The sequence below is a fragment of the Lampetra fluviatilis genome, chromosome 28 (assembly GCF_964198595.1).
Source record: "Lampetra fluviatilis chromosome 28, kcLamFluv1.1, whole genome shotgun sequence".
Lineage (NCBI taxonomy): Eukaryota > Metazoa > Chordata > Hyperoartia > Petromyzontiformes > Petromyzontidae > Lampetra > Lampetra fluviatilis.
In genome coordinates, this window is record NC_136302.1 from 6,586,657 (window position 1) to 6,611,773 (window position 25,117).

General features: G+C 43.7%; 1 protein-coding gene across 2 annotated transcripts; it reads right to left on the reverse strand.

The window, feature by feature from the left end:
• Nucleotides 1–314: 314 nt before the first annotated feature.
• Nucleotides 315–23,296, reverse strand: EXOC8 (exocyst complex component 8). Of its 2 annotated transcripts, none has more exons than XM_078869599.1 (17): nt 23,050–23,296; nt 21,672–21,827; nt 20,670–20,765; nt 19,974–20,074; nt 18,705–18,847; nt 18,214–18,293; nt 17,475–17,548; nt 16,438–16,552; nt 15,248–15,394; nt 14,293–14,344; nt 13,201–13,339; nt 12,508–12,688; nt 11,662–11,792; nt 10,599–10,718; nt 9,370–9,570; nt 8,232–8,399; nt 315–2,325 (listed from the first exon to the last, which is right to left on the reverse strand). In XM_078869599.1, the coding sequence occupies exons 1-17, from the start codon at nt 23,108–23,110 to the stop codon at nt 2,218–2,220; spliced, it is 2,073 nt and encodes a 690-aa protein (XP_078725725.1). In that variant the 5' UTR covers nt 23,111–23,296; the 3' UTR covers nt 315–2,217. The 2 variants fall into 2 exon arrangements, with proteins under 2 accessions (XP_078725725.1, XP_078725726.1); XM_078869600.1 differs by having other exon boundaries at nt 315–6,392.
• Nucleotides 23,297–25,117: the final 1,821 nt, after the last annotated feature.

The window sequence follows — 25,117 nt, forward strand, 5'->3', positions numbered from 1 at the left end:
CTGCTGGAGTTATCAGATATTGTCACAGTCACTCCATGTAAACTATGGTATCCGGTGTACTACAATGTCAGTTGTAATACAAATATATTTATTTAAATACGGCAATATTACCAGCATCCATAAAAACACACACCAGTGATAACTGTCCATGAATGAAGGAAGCTGAAATGTTTAAAGCCATCTTGAACTTGCCCTTGTTGATTTAAAAACATACAATATTTAATGTGTTATTTTGTTTTGTGTGTAAAGCAATTCCAAGGAACTTAGATTGAAGTGCAGTCATTAAGCTCATTACATGACAGGCAGTCACAATCAGTGGTTTACATGTTTATTTAGCAATAACAAATTACACGTGTTCATTTTCAGTGTTAACTTAGGTTATAATTTGCGTGTGCAGAACTCATAAAAATGTTAAGACATATCAGTGCAACTACATTACATGATGTATTGGAAGTTTACACACAATATACAAGCACAGTTCTACGAAACCTGTAATGTAATTGTTAAAGTCAGTGCAACACATGGGACATCAAGCATCAAATGGCAAGAACGTTTCCGTAAAACTTTCCAATCATGACATTTGCATGAAGAATACAATGAGCGTGAGTGTTGAAGCAACGTGAAATGTAACTTGAGGAGTGAACCATGAACTTATTTCCACCGCACGTAGCCCACTGTGCTAATCGGAGGTGCCGTATATTATAAAACGGTCCACTTTTCAAATTAAAAGTGCTTGCGTGTTTTTGGAATTTCAAATTCTAAATGGCAATTTTGGGATATTTTCAGATTTCTTTTTTATCGTTTACATTATCTACCAATGTCAAATGTTCTTGTGCCACATGACAACACTTTTGGCAGGGAGAGAAAGTACAGTAACGTTATTATTGTCACTTCCAGTTTTTGAAGCAATCCGAATAATACGTAATTTGGATCGTTCAAAATTTCGTACTCAAGGCACCATTTTCATATTTTTGATCAATCTGAAAATCGGAAGCACATACCAATATCATACGACACTCTTTTCAAAGCCTTCTTTCTGTCATTCCTCTTAGAACGCGAGAGCCAAAAGCAGACCAGGCAAGAGCAGGGCAGAAAACGCGATAAAACATCACTTCCACGAACACTAGTTTGCTTTTTGAGGGCGTGAACTGAAAATATCAGCGATCATAGCCTCACTGTCACCTGCCACTCCGAAAGTAACAGAAAGAGTGGCTACCAGAGTGCACACCAAATGTTTGGACAAGGCAAACAGACAGAGTGGGAATTGCATACCAGTCATCATTTATCCATTGTGGCCAATGGGAAACAAATGTACACATGGCCATGCTAGAGAGATGGTAATGAAGGTGATGTCTAAACTAGCATTTGTGATTGGGATATACTTGCGAACTAACGTGGCTAAAAAGACACAACAAGCATGAAAAGGTAGATACAACTGGTGGATGTTCAGCCCAACTTTCAATGTTTACCAATCAATATGCTCAAATGATGTATAATACAGCTTAATACCAATACACATTTATACTGAATTGGTCAGTATGAAACGCAGCAAAAATATGATTGGGAGAGATGACAAGAACTGCAACTCTGAGAATAACCTCTCTACACCAGAATTTGATTTCTATCGCAAACATGTATTTTCTATGTTTTGTTTAGACCCATGGCTAGGTTCCCAAAACCTATCAGTGTTGAACCAAAGTAGGTCACTGCTCCTGCTCGGGTGACTACAAGTGCACATTTCAATTTCTTGGGCATGCGATAAATAAATGTAGCATTTCTTAATTTCCAGTACTTCAGGAACTACAAAACTCCAGCCCAGAGTTATGCTCTTACAGGTCCCGAGTATACAAAGTAAAGTGTAACATTCAGAGGTGTGGACTCGAGTCATGTGACTTGGACTCGAGTCAGACTCGAGTCATGAATTTGATGACTTGCGACTCGACTTGGACTTGCATAACAATGACTTTGTCCCACCTATGAGATGTGGACTCGAGTCATGTGACTTGGACTCGAGTCAGACTCGAGTCATGAATTTGATGACTTGCGACTCGACTTGGACTTGCATAACAATGACTTTGTCCCACCTCTGGTAACATTACACGACTGTTGCTCAGCAAATGCAGAAAACTGGAACAGTGGGCAGGATGTACTGGAGTTAAGAATTACAGCAACCAAACCGCTCCTTCAACCACCTAATGGCATCAGCCGGCGAGTTCCTCACACATCCGACGTTGTGCTACTTGGGTTGACGTTCTGGAAGGACGGGAGCTTCAACATTTCCTTGTGCAGCTCCAGTAGCTGCTTGGCTGGAAGTCCCACTGTCTCCTGTTGACAGGAAGCAAGAGAGAACACGTTAGACGTCCAAGCCCATCAACAAATTGGCCTTCTAGACCAATGTTTTACACAGCAGCACTTGTTTAAAGGAAGACCACCTCCCCCACTTCCACCAAAAGCGTTATCTTGAATATTCACGCTTAAGTCACGTGTCCCAGGCTGCCATTAGAAGCGACGTTTTGAGAAAATACTAAGCAATTTTTAAGTCATGGTTTATGTGCCGCCGAAGCACTCTAAAGGTATCGCTGCAGTGACCCCCAAATAAAAATGCACGACGTTAGGTCATTAAGATATTACAGGTGTTCCCTAGCGACATAACTGACTGCAGCTTTAACAACGAGTTTCTCATTAATGACGCTTCTAACTCATGCGAGACAGCCCGGGATGCACAGCCTCGTTACTTGTCTACAAGATCGGAGTTGTTTTTTTAAATAATTTTGTTTGATAATTTTTTTGAAGACAAACCGCAGAATGGCTTCGACCTCATGGAGTCACATAGTAAGTGTTACATCATGAAGCAATTTCTCCGAGTCTCGTCCGCCACATCATGCCGACGAAACACATAGAAGGCTAAACAGCTCCAGGATTTGGCCTCGTTTAAACAAGCGCTGTTGGTTAACATTCGTCTCAAAAGTACCATGGTTGATGGAATGAAATGCTCTTCTAGATTTAAAATGAAGGAGACCCTTCTCTCTAACTTTTTGTTACTCAGAATTATTACTCACTTTAGTTATCCAATAAAGGGAGCGGTGGCCTGAGTTCTATTCCCGGTCATGGCTAACATTGGTGGTGCGTGATATCTGAACTGGTCCTACACCTTCGCTTCACAAACAAGCACTGACCAGCGTGGTGAAGTTTGGCCAAGCAGCCCTGGTGATGAACACGGCGTGACGATTGTTGTATTCACCCGGGAGTTTATTTATGTTGGGCTGTAAATTTACATTATTGTATTTAGCAACATTACTGCAGTGTTAAGTGCCTCGCAGAAGTCCTCTGTTGACTCTGCAACATTCATGAGGATTCTGAAAAAAAAACTATGGTCAGGTGTTTGTCTTGCATTAGTGTTACGAGAATGGTGAGGTCTGGCTCCAGCTTAAAAGTTAACTGGCCCTACAGTACAAAAATAAAACTTTCCGTAGATTTTATACAATAAGTCTCATGAATATAAAAAAGGGTTACAGTTTCACACAGGCCCTGTAAGAAAACGTGTCCGAGTGAAAATTGTGAGTGTTAGTGACCTGGATGGAAAAAAATGAGTGGGTATTAGTAAAACAAAAACATGCGCAGTAAACATTAGAGGACATATATTAGTTGACGGAATGAATCAGGGTATTAGTATAATTAATTTAGGATGAAAGGCCAATTTGTTAAGGATTAAAACGGCATTATATTTACAGAAAAATAATACATTTTCTGGAAAATGTATTTGCTGTTTTACATCTTTACAATTTGACCAAAAGAATCAAACCCCTGTAAGATGTATGTCTGCTGCATACAACAGATTCATATTTAGTTGACACATAGGCATGCAAAAAAACGAAGTCAGGAACACACTGCCGTTTGTGTACACATTTGGTTGCATACACATTTGATTGTGTAAATATAATATGCACCAAGAGAACAGACTGACTAGCATACTACCAATGAGACAACCCTACAATTGAACCTCATGGCGGTACCCCAGGGTACCATAGTACCCTGGCTCTCGCATAATGTCCGCGATGCAGTCATTTTTAGTCTGTTGATGGTCGGCAAAGCGGCAATCGACTCATCTCGACGAGCTGTACACGATGCACCACTACGGTGCGTAAGAGCGTTCGGGGTTTCAGCGCAATCGTCCTCGCTGCGTTTCGGCATCGCGGAGTAGCACCGATGTCGGATTAATTGGTACCCCAGTCGCAGAGTTAAGTAGACCCCTGGAAAAAATCGTGTCCCAGAAATAAAACATTTAATTGCCTCGGCCCATTTTGTATTATTTGGTACCCATAACAAGTGCTTCCAGGCATTCAAGAACATTGGTTACAATTATTATGTTATTAGGCACAATTACTCAGTCCTGGTAAATATATCAATGGTGGTCAAAAGGGTTGGCTACATGATCTTAGAAATATGTCCGAGTGTCCAATAAAATAACATTCATTCAATACAAGACAGGTCTGTATCAATAAATACGTATAAAGTGTATTCATGTGCATAATGCACGTCAACAAATTATACATGTAACATAAAGTAATCCTATTTAGCTAAAATAATCCAAGTACATTCATACAAAAGGTGCACGAAAATCACTCAATCGCTATTTTTTCTTTCTTTCTCTCTCTGAATCTCAATCGCAATTTGATCAAAGCTCCTTTACAATAGAACACAAGCCGAATAAAAATAGGTCCGCTACATTTCAGAGGGAGCGTATCAACGAGACGATCACCCCCCCCCACCCCTCCCTTAAGAGGAGAGCGCCATCATGGGGGCTGCCTGCGCTGGAGCGCGTGTCAACACACTCGACGTGAAGAGGGGACACCAACAAGGCCCTCGTTAGCGGTAAAAGCCCGGCTTTGCACGAGCTGTCCGTGCGGGGAGTGCCACTCAGCGCGTCCCCCCGCAAGCGGCCGCTTGTTTGTGGACAGGGCGGCTCAGCAAATCCCTCTTCATTGAGAGGCTTGCCAGTCATCGCCAACGCGTGGACAACCGTCGCCGCGCCACTCAAATTTAATATTTCACCTCCTTTTTTTTTTCCTGCGCTTCGTGGATTCTTGCGCGCTTAGGTATAGGTTGTAATTCAAAAGTCAAAGTGATTTTCTGCTCAAATGGGAACTGAGGCACGAGTGCCCGTCATCAGTGATGTAAATTCCCCATTCCTATGGCGGGGGGCAGGTCTATTCATAGGACAACCATTGATGAGTTTTCTATAAAGTGGTAATTGTTTTATTAATCCCAGCAGGATGATGGGATCAGTCAAACCCCCAACCAAGATTTCAACTCACAGCCTTCAGCATTAATAATATAACAGAATTACAGCAGGAAATGTGTAACGGCAGATTAAGTTCATTGTTTAAACTTGCACACTGGTAGTGTTTGCAACTTACACGGTAAGCACTAAAAGTTTTGTTGATAATAACCATTGATTCACAATAAAATAGCGAACCTTTAAATAATTCTGAAAAGTTAATTCAAAGACCAACACATTTTACAATGACACAATAATGCATTGTATTTGTTTATTTAACACTAATATATTTCATACACATGAATCCTCTAACTTAATTTCCTTATATACTCAATGGCCGTATTTTCTTTTTGTAACGATGATCATTGCTAACAACGCCTTTGCTGAATAAAGGTACAGTAGAAAAACCAGGTGTACAAACCATCACTGATCTCAGTAACACATACAAATATGTACGTACGAGTATCCGGCAGAGGACGCTTTTTATTGTCTTTCGCGTCACACTCGCTGGTAAAGGTACCTGAAATTGTTGTATATCTGGATTTAGCATCGATAACCTCCAGATACGATGTTTGTGGGGCTTTAGTAAATTTTATTGTTCAGGTTTTGTCAGAAAAGGTTTGGGGGTGCAGAAATTCAAACGGTTTGGTTTTTTTATTTTAAAACGTAGCTTTATACTTGGCATGACCCAAATGTTAAATGTAATACAAATAAATTAACACAACTGAAAAGCCAGGCAATATGCCTCCTTCCCAAAACTGTCCACAAGAAACGTATTCTAACACATCCCATGACCCACGTGGAATTCTGGGACTGCAAGATCACGGCAGCAATGTCAGTTAGTTTCGCCAAGTACACAATTATTTGCAGTCACTGGATGATAAAGAAAAAGCACCCGCCACCAAGAGCGCACAGCGGAGACGAGATTTCCCTCCACCAGGAAAACGAGTACATCAGTAAAGTGAGGACAACGCGCAACCACCACCACTCCTCGGCACCTTACTGGTCACACGAGAGAGTTGAGGCTCTCTGGGTTAACACGAGGCTTTGAGCCGGCCTTGGTCATATCCTTCCTGAGATCGGCCAGCTGACGAGCTGGCTTCCTGGCCCCTTCCTGGTGGGAGAGGTGCGTCGTGGGGAGCAACGTCAACGATTCGGTGGCTATCGCAGCCTGACCTGGGTGCAAGCTTCAAGCAGCAGTGGAGGAACATACGGATCCCTCCGGTTTTTCTCTTCACATTTCAGAAACATGCCTCTGGAGTATTTGGCTGCTATAAATGTCCACATAAGCCACTTCGTTGTGCTATCATTTGTGGCCAAGGTCACTTCTGAAAAAGAGCTACATAGCTCAGTGGGCCTTTCGTGGTAAAATAAAAAGTTTAGGTTATAGCCGACCGTAGGCCAGATTTGGCTGGAGACTCCATTTCATAATTCAATTCAAATGCATTGTATATCGTGCCTTATCATGATAATTACAATCTCAAAGCATTTTGCAAGATTACAACAATAAGGCCCACAGCCACATGGAAATGTCTATCTGGTGATGTGATGCTGATGGCATAATTAAGAGTTTAATTGTGGTGGGGAAAAAAATGAAAATAACACAAACAGCCTGGCATGGCAGACTATTTGTTTTTCTCCAATAATTAAGATGAGGAAAGCTTTGATTATAATTTTTCAAACATCATTGATACAATTTAACCAGATTTTCAAAATGTTTACCATTATTTCATGCATGTTTAAAAAACAAACTTTCAATTGTGATGGCCAAATGTCGCGATGCATTGCAATATAGAATATGAATGCCACCAGGTTACAATAAATATAACCAAAACGTTATTTCTTGACTTAAAGCTTTCGTGACTGCAGGAATTCATATTCTTTGGCTCTTTCGGTAAAGTCACGTAGATAGGTTCAAAGAAAATTACCAAAAACTACGACGTTTCGATTGCAACACAAGCGATCGTCATCAGGCGACCGCTTGTTTTGCAATCGAAACGTCGTAGTTTTTCGTTATTTTCTTTGAACCTATCTACATGACTTTACCGAAAGATCCAAAGACAACGTTATTTGTTGTTGACAATTCACGAACATCTTTCTTGGATACCTGCGGGTTTAAACGTTTAAATCGGCATTTCATTGATTTATCGCCTTGGAACACAAATCCAAAGACAATACAATGCATACAAATCTTGATGAAACAGATGTTCTGCTTCACGATGCACTCAACACATCAACACTTGATGCGCGCACACACTTATCACACACACTCGGCCTGTGTGTCCCTTCAGGAGTAGCTGAGCAAGGATGACTGGCAAAAAACGAACGATACCCCAATTACTGGCACTTCATGGAACTAGAACTCCACGTATTAAAATGCTGATCAGCACCGCTAGGCTATCCGGGTTCGGTTTCAGCTCAGACACGGAGAATGTACTCATACTTTATCGATTAATTTGTGCAAGAACTTCTGCAGATATCAAGCTACAGTGAGTGCTATGTATTAGTGTAAACCCCTTTATGTTAATATTACATACGTTTAAGTGCATCGTTACAGCTGAAGGGGTGGCACAATTATTAGTGCGCTGCGCTTGGAAAGCAGTGACCCGAGTTTGACACCTGGCGATGGCTATCATCAGTGCTGAGCGATATCTGAATCAGTCCCGAGCTGCCCTTTACCAACCGGCATTGACCAACAGTGACGTACGGTAAAATAACCCCTACGACCCGCATGGCTCGTGATGCCCTCATCCAGCAGTGGATTGACAAAAGGGCTGAAAATGGATATTCGCAACTGCTGCACGCCAATTTAGGCATTTTCTGCAGTGAAATAAGTGTCCGCCAGCACATGAATGGGGTACACAGGACTAAGCCACGCCACTGCATTGACACAACACAAGCAGATTCAACTTTTCCAGCGCGTACCTCGCGAGCGATCGTACGCAGCGCTCACCTCAAAACGGTGCTCGATGCGAGGTAGGATCGTCTCCAGGAGGAAGGAGGCATTGTGCCGAATGAACTTCTTCTTCTCGGGGTCCTGCTCGCAGCGCAGGCTGTAGTCCACATGCTGCACAGCCACCAGGATGATCTCGATCAGACCATCCACCAGGACCATGTGCAGCTGCAACACAAAGAGGACGGCGGTTTGCAAAGTTAAACCCTGGGGTGGCCGGCTGGCTCAAAGAGCATGGTGCTGTTTCATTCAGACGCTGTCGCCTCGACAGACCTGGTTTTCACCTGAAGACGGCTGCTTGCGTTGTGGCCGAAACGTCGTGAAAATGATTTTATTATGTTTTATTTTAATTATTTTATTACTTCCCTTCTACGTGACTTTACCGAAAGAACCAAGACGAGGGGTAACGCAATGTCATAGAGCACTAAACGGATACTACTGAGAGACTGGTTTCAAATATGGGCAATTGTGTATGATCAAAGCGAGTGTTGTAAGGTTGATGTTCTAAGCCAGGTTTCTCAAGTATACCGAGTCTCAGCCCACCCAATAAATAATGACTGCATACAAAAAGAAACCCCATCATAAAATGTCGTGTTTCACACAATTTGGCTTATTCCAGCTGAGAATTGCCATTTCAGTTTAACTGACAAATATGATGAACCTTCCCTACAGGTCATAGGTGTGCCACTATTGTGATTAAATAAGTCTATTGAAGTGGTTTTAGAGAGTTGGGTGACGTCATCATCTGAGGTTGTTTTCTGACAGGTTTGTGCACTGCTGTGGGAGTTTTATTCTCATGTAATGTTTTATTTACATTACATGAGGATAACACAAGTGGAACTGGCCAAAACATTAGATGAGAGATATAAAGTCATACACATAGATGGAAAAAATATTCATCATCTCAGATATGCTGACAGTCATGATTACATTATTACAAATTCAATTTGATGTATTATGAGCATAAGAATAGGATCGATTAGGTAGAAATGTATTTGATTAACTGATGCTCCAATACACACCTAAAATTTCTAAAATAAACTGACAGCTGCCTGTGTGGAATACATAAATTGCATCTAAACACGAGTGCAATGGTGCCGACTGCAATGTGGCTGCGCCGTTTGCACTGCGTCCGTACTTCGGCCATGTAGAGTTTGAGTCCATCCTCCAAGAAGGACAGCAGCTGTTTGGTGAACGCCACAATAGTGTAGCTGAGATTGACCCAGCAGTCTTGGCCTGTGTACTGGGAGAAGTTTGAGATTCCACTGGACATCATTTCATCCTTCAGTTTCTGCAGGGCTTGTGGAGTCATCAAGTTCATCTGCCTCCACATTTCCTCCTATGAAAAAGGGAAAAAAAAAGAAATGTAACGCATTGTAAACATGTTGCACGTAAAGACCATTTTTGTCGTATGGGCTGTGTGGCTCTTCTAATTTTATCACAGAGATATTCTGCCCAGGCAAGTTTTCAGCCAGATATGGTTGAGTAATTAGAGGTTAATTTGGAATGTTAGGATAAAATCTAAATCAGCCATCATCGATTGTTTTCAATTACCGTACTTCCTTACAGTGCTAGAGGCAATCGGGAAACATTCGTTTTCAAAAGGGCTGCCTGTAATGGCAAGCACAATGAGACGTATGTTATGAATTATTTGACAATGGGTCAAATCAATATTGGAAATACGGACTACAAAAAAATATATTAATCGTGAAATAATACATGAGTACTTGCAGAGTAAAACCATTAAACTAAATGTACACAAATTTGAAATAACCAAGAATCTAAATATGAAATAAAGTACATTGGATGTTTTTATTGATAAAATGCACAATTTGTTGACGGTGGTGGAACAATCAATGAGACAATGTGTGATCTCCCAGTGTAGAAAATGAATAAACTAAATCACAACCAATAGCCAATTTTCTACAAATACATTTTAATACTGTTTGAAAAACAGGTGATTAGGTGAACGATTTAAAATGCAGCCAAAAATATCTACCAAACACATGTTACAATGGAAACAATTGCATAATTAATGATGCTAAATTCCATAGGTGTGTTTTGATATTTGCGGTCACTGCATCGCACACTTTTATATGCGCTTCTGCGGCCATCTGGAACGCTCTTCCTTCCAATATTAGGCCACTGTATTGAAAATTAATTTCTCTAGAACTGCTTTCTTTGTTTAGTTTGTTATCCTTCCCCTGCAGTTGGCTACATAAGATGCAAAAAAAGTTCAACATACATACATTCGGCTGGAGGTACCAACAAAACCAATTATTGTTCAGGAAGACAATTTTATTTTGCTGTTATCCGAGATGCAGAATCAACGCAAGCTGAGAGAGTGGCGCACAGCAATCCCCTTACAGAGTTTCGGTGCTTGGTCGCCTCAATGATGATGTCCTTGTAGCTTTGAAGGGCAGCCTTCATGTCCTTGAACAGTAGAGACTGCAGTGTGAAGGTGAGATCCAGCCCAATCTCACTGAGCTGCACGCCACAGGGAACGCACGCAACAACGCATGTGTTCAATTAAATTTGTGCTTTTTACAGGAGGAATGTGCTGAATTAATAATTAAATTATCAGGTTATAATAACCATTATGACGTCATTTACTCCAGAAGACATTTTGCGATGCATAATGTAATTGGCGATAGATATTTATTTTAATTATTGCACTTGTACAAATAATTGGTCAGGAAATAAGAAAACAATGAGTGCTTTATAGTGATATTTTTTCAAACGAACAATATGATTATCGTGGACAACACATTCCTGCGGAGGGAGCTGGTAGGAACGTTGGGTTGCTCGGTCAATGGCCAGGGTCAACGGCGGCGTAGTGTATTCCGCAAATATGGCCGACTGAGGGCGGGCACAAGCCGGCGTGAGTAGGTTAAACATTGAGTTTTATAAGGGCACCACGGGGTGACCAGCCCCTCCCCTCCCCACCCCACCCAGCCGCACCCCTCCCCACCCTCCCCACCCAGCCCCTCCCACCCTCCCCTCTCCACCCAGCCCCACCCCTCCCATTTTTGGATGCGCAACGGACGGACACAATAATCCCCTGTGGGCTGGTGTAACCAGGAGGTTCCTACCAGTATTATCTTGTATAGTGTAGAGTATGACCATATTGCGGTAACTCTGGCTGATACCTTAAACTCTCAATACTTGGGAACTTGGTTTAATCATAACAAAATAACTAAACGTACAATGTTTCCTTTACACATCAGCGTCTCCAGAGAAAAAAATTAAAGTATTTTTTTCACAACCCAACAGCCACACAGCCTTCTGGGAGTGCATAATTTCAGTAGCATCGATTTCAAGGCAATCAAACTCTGGAGGGGTTTCTTAGGTGGCTATCTGGTTTCAATCCAAGATTCTCAGCCCTTTGTGCCACTGAGAGCATCTCTAGAAACATCGTTATTCTCCGTACCTTTTCGCAATGCCTCTTAGCCACGGCCACGCACTCAGCTACAGTGGAGAGGCTCTCCTTGCTGTCAAACACCTGTTTGCAGAACGCCCCAGCGAACATCTTCATCGCAGAGCGTGACCACACCACAAAAGCTGAAACGAAAAAATTACATTTGTTTTTCAGCTTAGACACTCAGCACCTTTCAACAATAATTAGGTTTAAGAAAAAAAACATACTAAAATGACAAATGGAGTATCACTAGCTTTGCATATTTAATTTAGTGTTTTTGTAATGCAGACCTTTTGAAGATTAGAGAGAGCAAAACCCTTTGCCACAAACAATACAACACCACCCATTTTGTGGTCTCACACCGTTTGAGACGAGGCTGAAAAGAAAGCTGTCTCTGGTGTGGACCAATCAGTTTCAAGGACAATGCATATACTATCAGAGTGTGTTTTTTTTGCATTCTGACCACAAGTATTGTGGTTAATGTAGACATGATTCCTTGTAAAAGAGGTTTCAGTTTTGTTGCCAGAAAAAAGGGGAAAAACCTATTCTTGTATTTTGGTCCTGGCAAAGGAGGTCCCATGATGCTGTATATTTGTGGACTCAAACACGGGGAAGTGGGTTTTGTAGAGCATTTCACCAACCACTGCGACAGTGCCCCTCTTGGTTCCAAACAAACAAAAAGACAAACTCGCTTCCAACATTGACAACACTCTTTCATGACGACAGAATGAAAAAAACGGGAGGCACTTAGAGAAAGGTTTAAAACTCAGAGCGGAACCCAGCAGGAGAGAAATGGGGGGGTGGGGGGGGGAGGCAGCCGGCGGAAACCGGGTGCGGCAGCCGACGTGGTGGCCGTACACGAGTAGCAGCCAGAGTCGGCAGCGAAATCCCGCTCGAACTCGCGGGCCGTGTCCAGCAGGCTGGTGAAGAACACGTTACAGAGCTTGTTGATGTAGAGCAGTGTGGAGCCCTCGATGCGCAGCTGCCGCGTCGCCGTGTGCACCGCAGCCTCGCGGTTCTTTAGGAAGAGCTCGCACGCCTGCGGCCCCGGGGGGAAAGAAAATACTTTTTTTTTACGACAAATACGACGCAGGGGTGGTGTTTGTTACGAGGACTTGTAGAGGTGAGCGGGTGGCTCAAAGGGTTTGAGCCACCACTGCTGAGATCCTGGGTTAGAATGCAGCCAGCCACCCTTGATGAAACTCGTTTCTCACGTGTAGAAAAGTAGATTGTCTCAGCCCAGTCATAAAAAAACTGCACGATAAACTATAATACATTTTTTGTTCATTTGTCCAAATACACATCTGAACATTTATGTTTAAGTTTAATTTACACGTGAAAAAATACTCTTTGCAGAGTATATATGAAAGGCATACCCTGAGTGAGGATATAGGAAAATATTCGAGCGACTTTATAAGTTGCTGAGAAATCTGCCGTGATCATTCCCCGACACAAGGTGGTGCACTGCTCGGTGTGGCATTCCAAATGGGAATGTCTTTGCCTCGTGGCATGGAATAGCGCAAGTGAACTGCGGGACATAATGGCAGAGACCTTAGTTGACTGGCCGAGGCGGATGAGCTGGCAGACAGCGCGCCGTGTTGCCCTCGGGCCACCCCTCAGTGATCGGTCGGGCGACAGTTCAAACACCAGCACGTCTGTCAGCTGTTTCACCCGCTCCTCAACCTTCGCCCTAAATCGTGCACAACACACACACAATGAGTTTAGACTCTAGACCCATCGTTATCCTGTACATAATCTAGGGGCAAGTGTTGTTAGAGAGGACCCTTTAACAAAAAAGAGAGGCGCAGGCTGAGGTGGTAGAGTTCGCATCGTGCCCGGCTTCATGTCTTCCTGGGAAGCAATGATGGCACAGTCGTTAGTGGACTGCATTATGATCTCAGCGACCTGAGTTTGATTCTCGGCCACAGTTAACATTAGTGGCTAGGAATATCCCAAACAATTCTGGACGAATACCCCTGGATAAAAAACCCTGCGATCAACACCATGTTATGCAGCATTCATTCAGCAGTGGATTGGCAAAGGACCTTAAAGATCTCAGGAGAACCATCATACTTTCCGATACTAATAGCAAACAGTTATAGAGCACATTACACGATAACTATTCACATTTACTGAAAATATTAGCTTATTTATATACAGAAAAACCTTGGATTGCAAGTAACTTGGTCTGCGAGTGTTTTGCAAGACAAGCAATTTTTTAAAATAAATATTAATTTGATAAACGAGCGAGGTTTGCAATACGAGTAGTACGTGTATACGCTTTGTCTTCTGAGCGTCACGTGATCACAACTGATATACGAGTGCTTTGGATTACAAACACGTTTCCGGAACGAATTATGCTCGCAATCCAAGGTTTTACTGTATCTATTTAGTCAGCAATTTATATGTTGGATGGCGGCTATTTAAACATTGATGCGTGGTTTGTCAACTAACTTCCAAAACTAAGTGCTTCTGCCGGGCTTTTCCAACATGTGACTTACACTTTATCTGTTGCACACAACCACCCTTTGATCTGCTGGGTACATCTATGGAATGCTTGCATCACAACAATTTGCAGAAATATTTGGCCGCAAGTCAATGCAGCCAATTGCGTTGCCTTGGCAACGAGAATGTCACACTCACCTGAGTTGTTTTACAGGCAGAGTGGTGGGCTTGTCTTTCAAATACACTTTAACTGCAGGGAATAAGAATATAAATGACAATTAATAGTAGGGCTCTGTATTCTCTCATGTAGGTTTAGTACACGTGTAGGCGAACACCACCAAGTTCACATTCATTGCATTTACAACAAAATATTTGGCAATAGCAACATGCCTGTGCCCACTTTGGATATAATGAAACAATTACAGGAAGGCATCGCAAGACATTTCCTCAAATTGCATAGTATATACAAGTTGCATGGTGTTCACGTATCACAAACACGACACTAATAGCATCTGTTGTACTCAATTCCAAGTAAAGTTAGATTAAATCACAAACAGATCATGTTTGGGCTGCTGCTGGATGCACTTTGAAAAACACAGAACCGAGACTGAATGTATTAGCTCACTTTCCTAATGTTGACGTTAATTTGTACACAAGTTTTGAACATTTCCATGCACACCAAAGTAAACGAAAACTATTTTTATGTAACCAGATTAGGGCCGCTGAGTTATGTAACTCTTTTTCAGAAGCAACCTGGCCACAAATGATAGCCCAACGAAGTGGCTTATCACGTGGAAATGTATCGCAGCCAAATACTTGACTCGCATGTTTCTAAATGTGGAGAGAAAAACCGGAGGACCTGGAGAAAAATCCACGGGACCACGGGGAGAACATGCAAACTCCAAATATACAGGGGTTAAAAGGTCGGGTTCAACCTTAATCCACAACCTCCTGTATAACAGGTGAGGTAGTTAACATCTCACCACTGTGGCGATTTGACTGCGTTTCAGTCGAATCCCTCATAAAATTGAGAGTCTCAATAAACTGGCCTACCAACTTTTTCGACATATGCTTGAGCACCATTGCCAATGCAGTGCCTTTACGTCTCGCAGGAAAGGCTTGCGTTGATGGTTCCCGGCTAAGTGCGACTCACGTTTATCCAGGAGGTCGACCGCCCCCTCAAAGTCACGCTGGGCGATGCACACGTCCAGGTCTTCAGGCAGCTCCTGAATCCACTCAAGGGATAGGTTCACTGCCTCCTCCTGCGTTGGACTCTCCGCCGGCTCGTCAACCTCGAAAGCTGGAGGAAATTGTGTGTGGTGAAATAATGGAGAGGGAACACAACACACACACGCATGGTCAGTCACACAAGGCAGTAGCCAGGAATATAAACTTAGCGACTCACTCTCAAGGTCAACATAGAGGTCGTTATGGCCAATGATACCGATGGTACCACACCTCATTGCTGATTAATGTTTTGTGTTAATGGGATAGCATTAACACTCTGCTCTTACAGTATCCCAGGATCTGGCTTTAGGTCTTCACTTTGTCAAAAAGTTGATTCAACCTTCAATGAACATTCTTACTCACTCAACATTGCCATTATTTGGCTGTAAGTTGTCCCCTTGTTTACCAACTTCTGGGTGCCCACTCCAATGCATGCCTCGGTAACCTGCCCTTGTCCATCCTGCACGTTTATCACCCGCATCTACCCCCTTCCCCTGACAGCATCTTCTATGCTTTCTTGTTATGCTCTATTATTATCTTCTGAAGTTATAATTAGCTGTCTGTATATGTATAACCTTTCTGTAAGACCAACATAGAGTTGTAATGGTGAACCCTGCTCATACAATTGTATTATTATATCTGTGGCATTAACACAAGCGCAGGAGTGCAGTGACACAAATGCACAGCCACACACCAATACAGTAATATACATGCCAAGCTACATATACACAAAACAAATACTCAAAACAATTGTTAATAAGACTGCCTTGAAAGTAAAAATGTATAATAGGCAATGCTTCGAGCAAAGGTCCTTCTTGGTAGCACATAACTGTGAAAAAGAGCCATTGCCCATAAGGTCATCCATTGTTTCCTTTTATGGCAGTATTACTGACTAATGTGTTGATTTTGTCGTTAATTTTGCTGGTGCACCGCTGTCAAAGCAACATCACCAAATAATTTGTTCACTTGCACGCAATGATAAACAAGGGCATGACACGGTCCCATAGTTACACGCATAAACACGGACACGTTAAAATTACAACACGTCTAAAAAACACGGAGAGGCTGTCGGCAACGTGCGTGGAACGGAATATTGGCGGGAGGCGAGACACGTACGATTCGCTGGCGAATCAGGGGTTTTTGGAGACATGGGCCTCTCCTCCTCCTTTTTCAGCTTGTCACTGGCAGCTTTGCTCTTCTTGGTCTCGTCGAGGATATCCAGCCACTCTTTCTGCGGAAGACGTAAGAGACAAACACAACATCACAATACGTACGCTGGGCCGTCTGGAATGCACAAAATGTATTTGCAGATAATCGTTTTCTCTGGCTATCACATGCAGGCTCAGCATTAGTTATCATTAGACTGTCTGGGAGGTTTCAACTGAATTAAGCCTTACAAATGATGGCAAGCAATATTATTCCACTGCCACTGTTTTCGGAGACACATGGCGTCTTTGTTTCAGCTAAATTATGGGTCACCCTTTTTAAAAGAAAACAGTTACACCTTAGACAACATGCCGTGCAGCTTGCTGTAATGATGTGTGATGCATCTTGGGCAAGATTATAAATGCACACTATCTTATACCATGTGTAATGGGTTCCGGAGACACTTGTAGAGGTAACTTCTTTATTACAATACCACACTCCAACAGTCCTGATACTCTGTTACAGCCTAGGGACACAGCCTAGGGACACAGCCTACTCTGGCTACGCTCTCCGGTCCTCCGGCTACAATTACCCTCGGGGAGGCTACCTGACCCGACCCAGCCAAGGTGCGGGTCTAGACTCTGGCTTCCACGGAACTCGCCCTTACAAGGACGTAGAGCCGGGAGTCCCAGAGTCCCACCACTGGCCCGCACAGCGTCCCGGCCCTTACAAGGACAAGCGGGGCAAGGGGGTCCAGGGTCCTAAGCTGGCTGGTCTTGGGTCTTGAGCTGCGACTGGTACCGATCGTCTGGGGAGGTCCCCTTTTATACCCCTTTGCCCATCGAGGGGAGGCGTTGCGTGGGATCGTAGATCCCCCGCAGCCCCCCCTTTGGCAGTACGGGGCACCCTTGCAGATGGACCTCGTCTACCACTGCGGGTAAGCGTGGCCCATCTAGGGCACTACACATGCACCACTGATACTTGTACAGTGTTGAACAACAATCCACCTTTATTTTGATGTTTTCTGCTTGAAATATGCGGCAATCCGGGTATTTCATCACCTTGAACATGTCCTTCATGGCTACACAGGGGTGGAATAGTAACTGAATTAGGCTCTCTTACAAGAACACAAGAGCTCAGTTATGCATTAATTATAAAATATATGAATTAAAATCTGTTCTGTCAGTATCAACATCAACTTATTCTGAAAACACCATCAACTTTGTATTGACGTTTCCTCTAATGTGACGGAGAACAATGTGAGTTATAATATGCATGGGCGTGTACGTCTTATCTGCAAGGCCACTGCAAACCACAATGTTAAGTCGTTGTATTTCCCATCTTTGCTCTGAAAATTACACGCATTTTTAGCCAGTGATATTATTGTTTCATCCTATGTTAAAATAAAAAAAATTGCTCTTCTGAATGTCAAAATTCTTTCCTTGTTAACAAAAATGTTAATTGAACATATTGTCAACAAAACTAGTTGCAGTAAAATGCAATGTCAGAATTCACAATGAATCCCAAGAAATGGTGCATATTAAATGCATGACTCAAGTTTAGTCAACTCTCGCTTACACATGGATGATGTTGGTTGCAAATCAACTGTGCTTGTGAATAAAATTATCCGCATGCATGCTGGTTTAATTATTCTCTGTTCTTCACTCTTCGATGGTCATTATCCTGGCTTATCAAGAATTGACTGTATGAGTGAATGAGCCTAGTGTGGCTTTGGGAAGGGCTTACGTCCATTATCCTTGACGTTGATGATGGCCAGGTCTCCAAGCTGGTAGAGGGAGTGGTAGCGGTAGCGGACAGCACCACGCCTGGGATTTCAAAAAAGAGTGCACACAATGAGTTTGATTCACTACAACAAAACCCAGGTCACAATCCACGTGTTGGCGAAATATTCTCTTTCGTCATATCCTCGGGCCAAAATCTATTAACGATATAAATCGCAAAGGCCATGTGTTTCAGCTATTTTAACAAGACGTAAAATAGGCCCTATATTCAGCCTTCTGTGAAGGTTTCCTGTAATTGACACGTGCATTACAGGCATTAAAGACTGCTGTGGTGATAAATCAGTTGGCAATAGTGGCCAGTGCTCCTTGCCTTTATTAACCCGCACTGATCGTCGTGGTCAAATAACTCCCATGATCTGCCACAATGTAGGGAGGCCCTCATTTAAACAAGACCCACAATGTATTGCGATGCGTGCATTGTGTTGGCAGTGCAACCTGTTGGGCAGCCATGTGGCGATGAGGAGGCAGTCGTTCATGAGGAATGCGTGCACCCTCTGGATCTGGCTCATGGTCTCGGCGTCGTACTCCACCAGGTCCCCGTTGTACACCAGGTACCGGCCGGGCGTCTCCATGATGTCCTGTGTTGCACACGAACAGGAATGGTTATTAGGTGTGGTATTTGGCTGCTATACATTTCCATGTGATAAGCCACTTCGTTGAGCTATGATTTGTGGCCAGGTCGCATCTGAAAAAGAGCTATATAGCTCAGTGGCCCTTACCTGGTAAAATAAAATAAGAATGTTCATCATTACACTACTGTACCATTGTAACAGTTTTGCTGCAGTGACAGAGAAAGATAATTATTAATGTAAGCATCCACAATCCCAGAAATGCAATGAATTTTCAAAATGATAGGTTGTGATTCTATTCAAAGATCAATCTTATTTTTGGTCTGGTTTTCACTGGAATGTAATTGATAAAATACATGAAAATAACAGCAAAGTAAGCTGAGAGGTACACCACTTCTTTCTCCCGTCCCTCTGGATTATTAATAATGTTGACAATCGTCAGTTTCTCTGCTGGGTCTTCATGTGGCTTCACAGACCAATGCGGGAGCACAGTGCTGGCTACATTGAATGCAGAGCTACTTGCCCAGTAGCACTGATTTGAATGCAAGTTTTCATTTTTCGAACCCCATCTCCAACTACACAATACGATTTTTTTCTAAATCCTGCGAGCCCGCAATTATATCGCAGTGCCATGCACTGCTCGAATTTCAGTCGGGGATGTTAGCCCTTTGTAGATTCTGTTTCAGGGTGTCTGTGGAACGTTTCATCTGGCACCACCTAGCGGTTAAACGATTTAACCACGACTTGTCTAGTGATGTCACCTTTCAGAGGGTCATTCTCTAACATTGGAGTAATGAGGAGTGTTGCAGACAGACCGTTCTCTCGTAAAATTATCATGAATGCACAACTGAAATAAAAATTCTAAATTCACTTGAAAAAGACCAAATCAGCTAAAAATAATCCCGTGTGATTCATCAGGGCTTATGCAGACACCGAAAACAAGATCTTAAAAAGATAATCTCATCACTTACATCAATATTACATTGTTATACGCAAAGTTCAAATCGATAATCTCAGAATTGCAGATTAAATAGCCAAACATTTTTCCATTAAACAACTCCAAATTCTCCGTTTATTATATAAAATGACAATATAATTTTTAATGTGGAAGAAAAGCGTTGAAAAGTGGACATACCTTACAACCCTCAACCTTCTCCAGAAGGGTGGTAAGGGTCCTTTGTTTCACCTCCTCAGTCTCTTTGGGAAAAGCAGTCGGCTTCTCTTTGGCTGCTTCCTCTGTAAAATGAGGATCCAGGTCAGAAAACTACTTTCTGTACTGCATGCTGCTAAAGGCACCTCTCGTTGGCATGTAGTTTGGTGTCTCACACAGGTTCCATTTCTAAAAGTGTCGGTGTTGCAGCACATTGCCTGCAAGAGTGCAACCCAACCTCAAATTTTGGAAGCTACGCCGATTCTGCAAAGTGCTTGGATGAGCGACAACCATGGATAAAACAGGTTCTATAGGTTGCTGTGGGGTTATATTGGCAGAAGTGCAGAAAAGCTATTGTTGGACTCTACTATGCTCAAGTATACGGTCAAACAACCTCCGCAAACTACTTATCCTGCAGCCCATGTTAACTGCCGTTTCCTCTCGGCAGAAAAAAACATAGTATAGGAACCATTCTGAGAAATGCCGGCGTGGTATACCGTCACATATATCATGCCAATTTCAAATGATGCACTTTACACCTCGACCGATCTGGATAATGACAATAATTACCAATGGTTATTGATGGTCACAGATGCTTTTTCACGATAAAATCCGTAAGAACCTTAATGCTAAATGCAGTGTGGTGTACGGGTCCTGGAATGCAGCCCTGAATGTGCTCACCCTTATCGGTGGATAGCAGGAGCTGTGTGATGCTCTCCATAATGGTCTTCTGCTCTGTAAGGATGTGGCTGAGCTGGTACATCTCACTCTCCAGGTCTGCGCATATGTTGAGGTTAACACACCGTGGACATGCATCCATCAAACAAAAACGAATTCGTAAAAAATCAGTCATCGGAAAATATTAAATGTCTCCGTGATCAATGGGCAAATCGTAATTTTTATTTGTGTTCCAGGGCGACTTGCTATGTGTGGTACCAGTCTCCCGAACAGAGCCTGAACATGAGTGCCAATGTATTAATGCCAGAATAGGATAAAGGCACCATTGCCTTCCAGTACATTAGCACTCATTGAATTCCCCTTAAATTCAGTCGACCCCCGACTGGGATTTAAATGTGCACCTTTCCAATTGTGAGTGTCAAATGCTAACCAGTGCCACATAGCTGGTATAAACCATAGTTAATTTACCGTAATTTACTACATTGAGAAAAAACAATGGTCAGTCGAATTCAGTTGTGTGCTATGCTAACTGTGCAATATAGGCTTACTTCCATAAGAGTTTTTTTTAGGTTAGATCATTACTAGTTCAGCACACCGGTGTGTTGGAGGGTTTACTCTCCAACTCTCTGTTGGAGGGTTTACTCTCCAACACATCAGTGTTCTGTACTAGTACAACTAATTGGTTGTTGGGTGGGGGCGGGTTTAACGACACATTTAAATTGATGCGATCTAACCCAAAACAACTCTTATAAATATTGGTCGCGAAAGCCTACGTATTAAACAGGCTTATTTAATAACATATTTTGGTTTTATTGCGTAAACCTGGTTAAATAATATAATATATAATACATATACACTATGGAAAACGCAAATTGCATCTGAATGAATCTTTAGGTTTCAGGAACCCGAGTATTTTTGTAAATAAAACCTGGGCTCTAGCTTCCCACCAAATTAAATGTAATACACATCCAAAGTGATTGGATAAAAATGTTGCACGGAGGATACAAGAGATCTCCTTGGCGGTCTCAATGAACTGGTGGTAATTCTTGTAGACATTTTTCTTCAGATTGAGGGCAGTTTCATCCGCAAGGTTTTGGATCCTCTGCCGATGTTCCTGAAGATCACGGTCAGCGTCCGACTGCTGAGACAGAGCCTTCACATCTGGAATGACAACGGAACTTGAGTACAGCTAACCTTACTGATGATATCCAAGCAGCGACACACACACATGCGTGCTGTCTGCTCTAATTCAATAGGCAGACATGGTAGATTGCAACGTCTCTCCCCATGCAGACCAATGTCACAGCACTTTCCACCTGGCGTGGGTAACAATTCTGCAATACGGTACATGCACCGTCACAGCCCTGTTCTCAATCCACAATTGGATCAGAGGGCCTTCCTGCCCACGCCACAACTGTGGATTTGGCTGCCCACAAAATAACCTTATACCAAATTTTGATTTAAAGCTTAATTTTTATTGTTTTGTATTTTTATTTTATTGTTTCCCTTCTACGTGACTTTACCGGAAGAATCAAGAATAACACATTCCTGCGGAGGGAGCTGGTAGGAACGTTGGGTTGCTCGGTCAATGGCCAGGGTCAACGGCGGCGTGGTGTATTCCACAAATATGCCCGACTGTGAGGGCGGGCACAAGCCGGCGTGAGTAGGTTAAACGTTGAGTTTTATAAGGGCACCACGGGGTGACCAGCCCCTCCCCACCCAGCTCCACCCTGCACGACGGACACAATAATCCCCTGTGGGCTGGTGTAACCAGGAGGTTCCTACCAGTATGAACCTCATACCAGCCTACAACACATGCTAATCCTCCATTCTCTATCCAGGCTCAAATCCGCTGTGCTTCAGAGACCGTACAAGACGGGTAATCATCCCGGGTGCAGTAACAGCTGTCCCAGTCAAGCGGATGACCGCAGTCCTCTTAATAAAGCAACACCACAACATCCCTGCCCTCCACAAACAGATATTAATATGAATGCAGCATTTGTATTCAAGCTGTACAAATAAATGACATTATTGTTATTAATGCAAGAACGTCCTCTACATGGGCTAATGTTTCAGCACCGGTCCCCACGTGTTGTGCTGTATTCTATGCTCCCAGACCTTCACCAACCCCGCACTAGTCCACCTGGCGGTGCGTATCTGAGCCAATAGGTGGAAATTCCACATTGCCATGACGGGAACCAGTCTCTCCACAATGCATAACGCAGCCAATGTCGAATCCTCTCACAACGCGGTACTAATTTTAATGCATCGAACCCGCGCAGATGATGATGGGCTGCGACAATGAGAACAAACACGACTGTGACCACAATTGGTAATACTTTGACGTGCGCTGTTAATTGGGTCGTAAGCGCCGCTCACTCACACTCCTGAGGGTCGAAGTTAGGCACGATGAGCTGCCGAGCCAACTTGGATGTCTCCGTCATGACTTGCGGTTTAAACCGATATCAATCACGACCCCGTAACGACGCCGACGAGTACAATAATAACACAATAACAACGATGAGGTGAGCTTAGCGGCAGCGTCAAAGGGCGCGAGAGAGGCGAACACAGGAAGACGGCGAGCCGCACCAGGGGCCTAAGTGCGCATGCGCGAATCGAATCGCGGCCGACAGTCGTCGCGTTGGAAATCGATTCAAGGAATCGATTCTTGTACTGTGTAGGTGTGTTGTGTGTACGATTTGGCTGCTCATTCAGAGGAGTTGGAGACGCTGCTGAGACTGGAGCGTGCCACTAAGAGGTGGGGCCTTACCATCAGCCCCAACAAAACTAAGCACCTGCCTGGGTATTTTGTACCATCGGACACTCCACCCCCACAACTCCCAATCGGTGATGGGGCAGTTGTGGAGTGAGTGGAGAGAGTGGAGAGTTTCCCATACCTGGGCAGTGTGCTTATGACCGGCTCCAGTCTAACAGCAGAGGTCTCACTCCGAATCAGTCGAGCGGCATTATCTTTTCATCGGGTGCGTAACGCTGTGTGGAAGCTTCAGGTCTTCTCGGCCACAGTCATTCCTTCCCTTCTCTACGCTTGCGAAACGTGGACCCCCCTAATGGAGCATCTTCACTGGTTGGAAACATTTAGGCTGGCCTGCCTACGATCCATCCTGGGTTTAACCAGGCTGGATTGTGTGAGGAGCTCACAAATCCTTGAAAGATCTGTGCAAAGTCCCATCGGTGAGCTCCTCCGGCAGGCAAGGCTGCGTTGGCTGGGTCATGTAGCCCGCATGCCCAGCCACCGCATGCCAAAACAGCTTTTGTTCGGCCGGATCGAGGGGGCTAAACGGAGGTGGCACGGGCTAGGGAAGAGATGGAGTGATGTGTTACAGGAGGACGTGGAGCTGAGTGGACTTGCCGATGACCGGTACCAGCGGTGTCAAGATCGGCCTCTGTGGAGGAGGCTCGTGAAGGACGCTACTGGGCAGTTGGAGGCAGTCGCCCTCCAACAACAACGGAGGGCGGAGGAGCGACGCTCACAATAGCGAGCGGAGCGCCGGGTGGCTAAAGCACAGCAAGTTGGCACAGTCGGGGGCACAGGTGGTGCATCAGCCAGTCATCTCGGTCATCTCAGTCAGTCGACCCGTGGCACCTGCTGGGTCTGCCCCGTGACCTGCCAGCGGGCGTTCGACACTCCACGTGGCCTTAACGTGCACCTAGCCTGGCACAAGCGTCGTGGTGACGTCACCGCCACTTAGTGGCGAACGGCGGTGGTTGTTGTTGTTGGTCTGCTGTGTGTGTACTGCCTGGAGTGTTCATAATCTTATTGTTATGTATATAGTCTACTGTTAGTCTCTGTATTGCATGTACTGTTAATACAGTCTGTACTGTCGGTCTACTTTGTACTGCCCGTGTACTGTGCGTCTCGTGTATACAGCCAGTACTGCTGGTAGTGTGTACTGCATCTACTGTTCTGATGGTTCACTTTGTACTGCCAGTACTGCTGGTTTAGTGTGCACTGTATCCACTGTAGTTGGTTCGCTTTGTCCTGCCAGTACTGCTGGTTTAGTGTGTACTGTATCTACTGTACTGCTGGTTCACTTTGTACTGCCAGTACTGCTGGTTTAGTGTGTACTGTTTGTATTCTCTGTACTGTTTGATTCGTACTGAATGTACCTTGTCAGGTTTGCACTTCCTAGTTGTTAGCAGTGGATTTGCAAGCGCCCGTCGGCTATTTTAAACACTTCAGTTTTAACACGTAGGCTTTCGCGACCAATATTATTCATAATCAACGTTTTTGGGTTAGATCGCGTTATTTATAAATGTGTCGTAACCCTCCACCACCCGACAAGTATTCTGGCGAATTGCCCGATGATGCTGGATGTAATCACCAGCGAAACGTCGTACTCAAAAACTGTAAATGTTGTCTATTCACTCTTCAACACACCGGTGGGCTAAAGTAGTGAACTATTTGTCTTTTGTCAAACTGACACTTTTTT

Bases quoted from the DNA above. Each gene is read 5' to 3' on its own strand.
- EXOC8 (XM_078869599.1), bottom strand. From the start codon at position 23,110: ATGACGGAGACATCCAAGTTGGCTCGGCAGCTCATCGTGCCTAACTTC. The intron at 12,689-13,200 runs GTCTCTGCCATT...CCGGGGCCGCAG, and splicing joins GCCTCGGCCAGTCAACTAAG to GCGTGCGAGCTCTTCCTAAA. The intron at 9,571-10,598 runs GTAAGGGGATTG...CCTTTTTCATAG, and splicing joins CGACCAAGCACCGAAACTCT to GAGGAAATGTGGAGGCAGAT.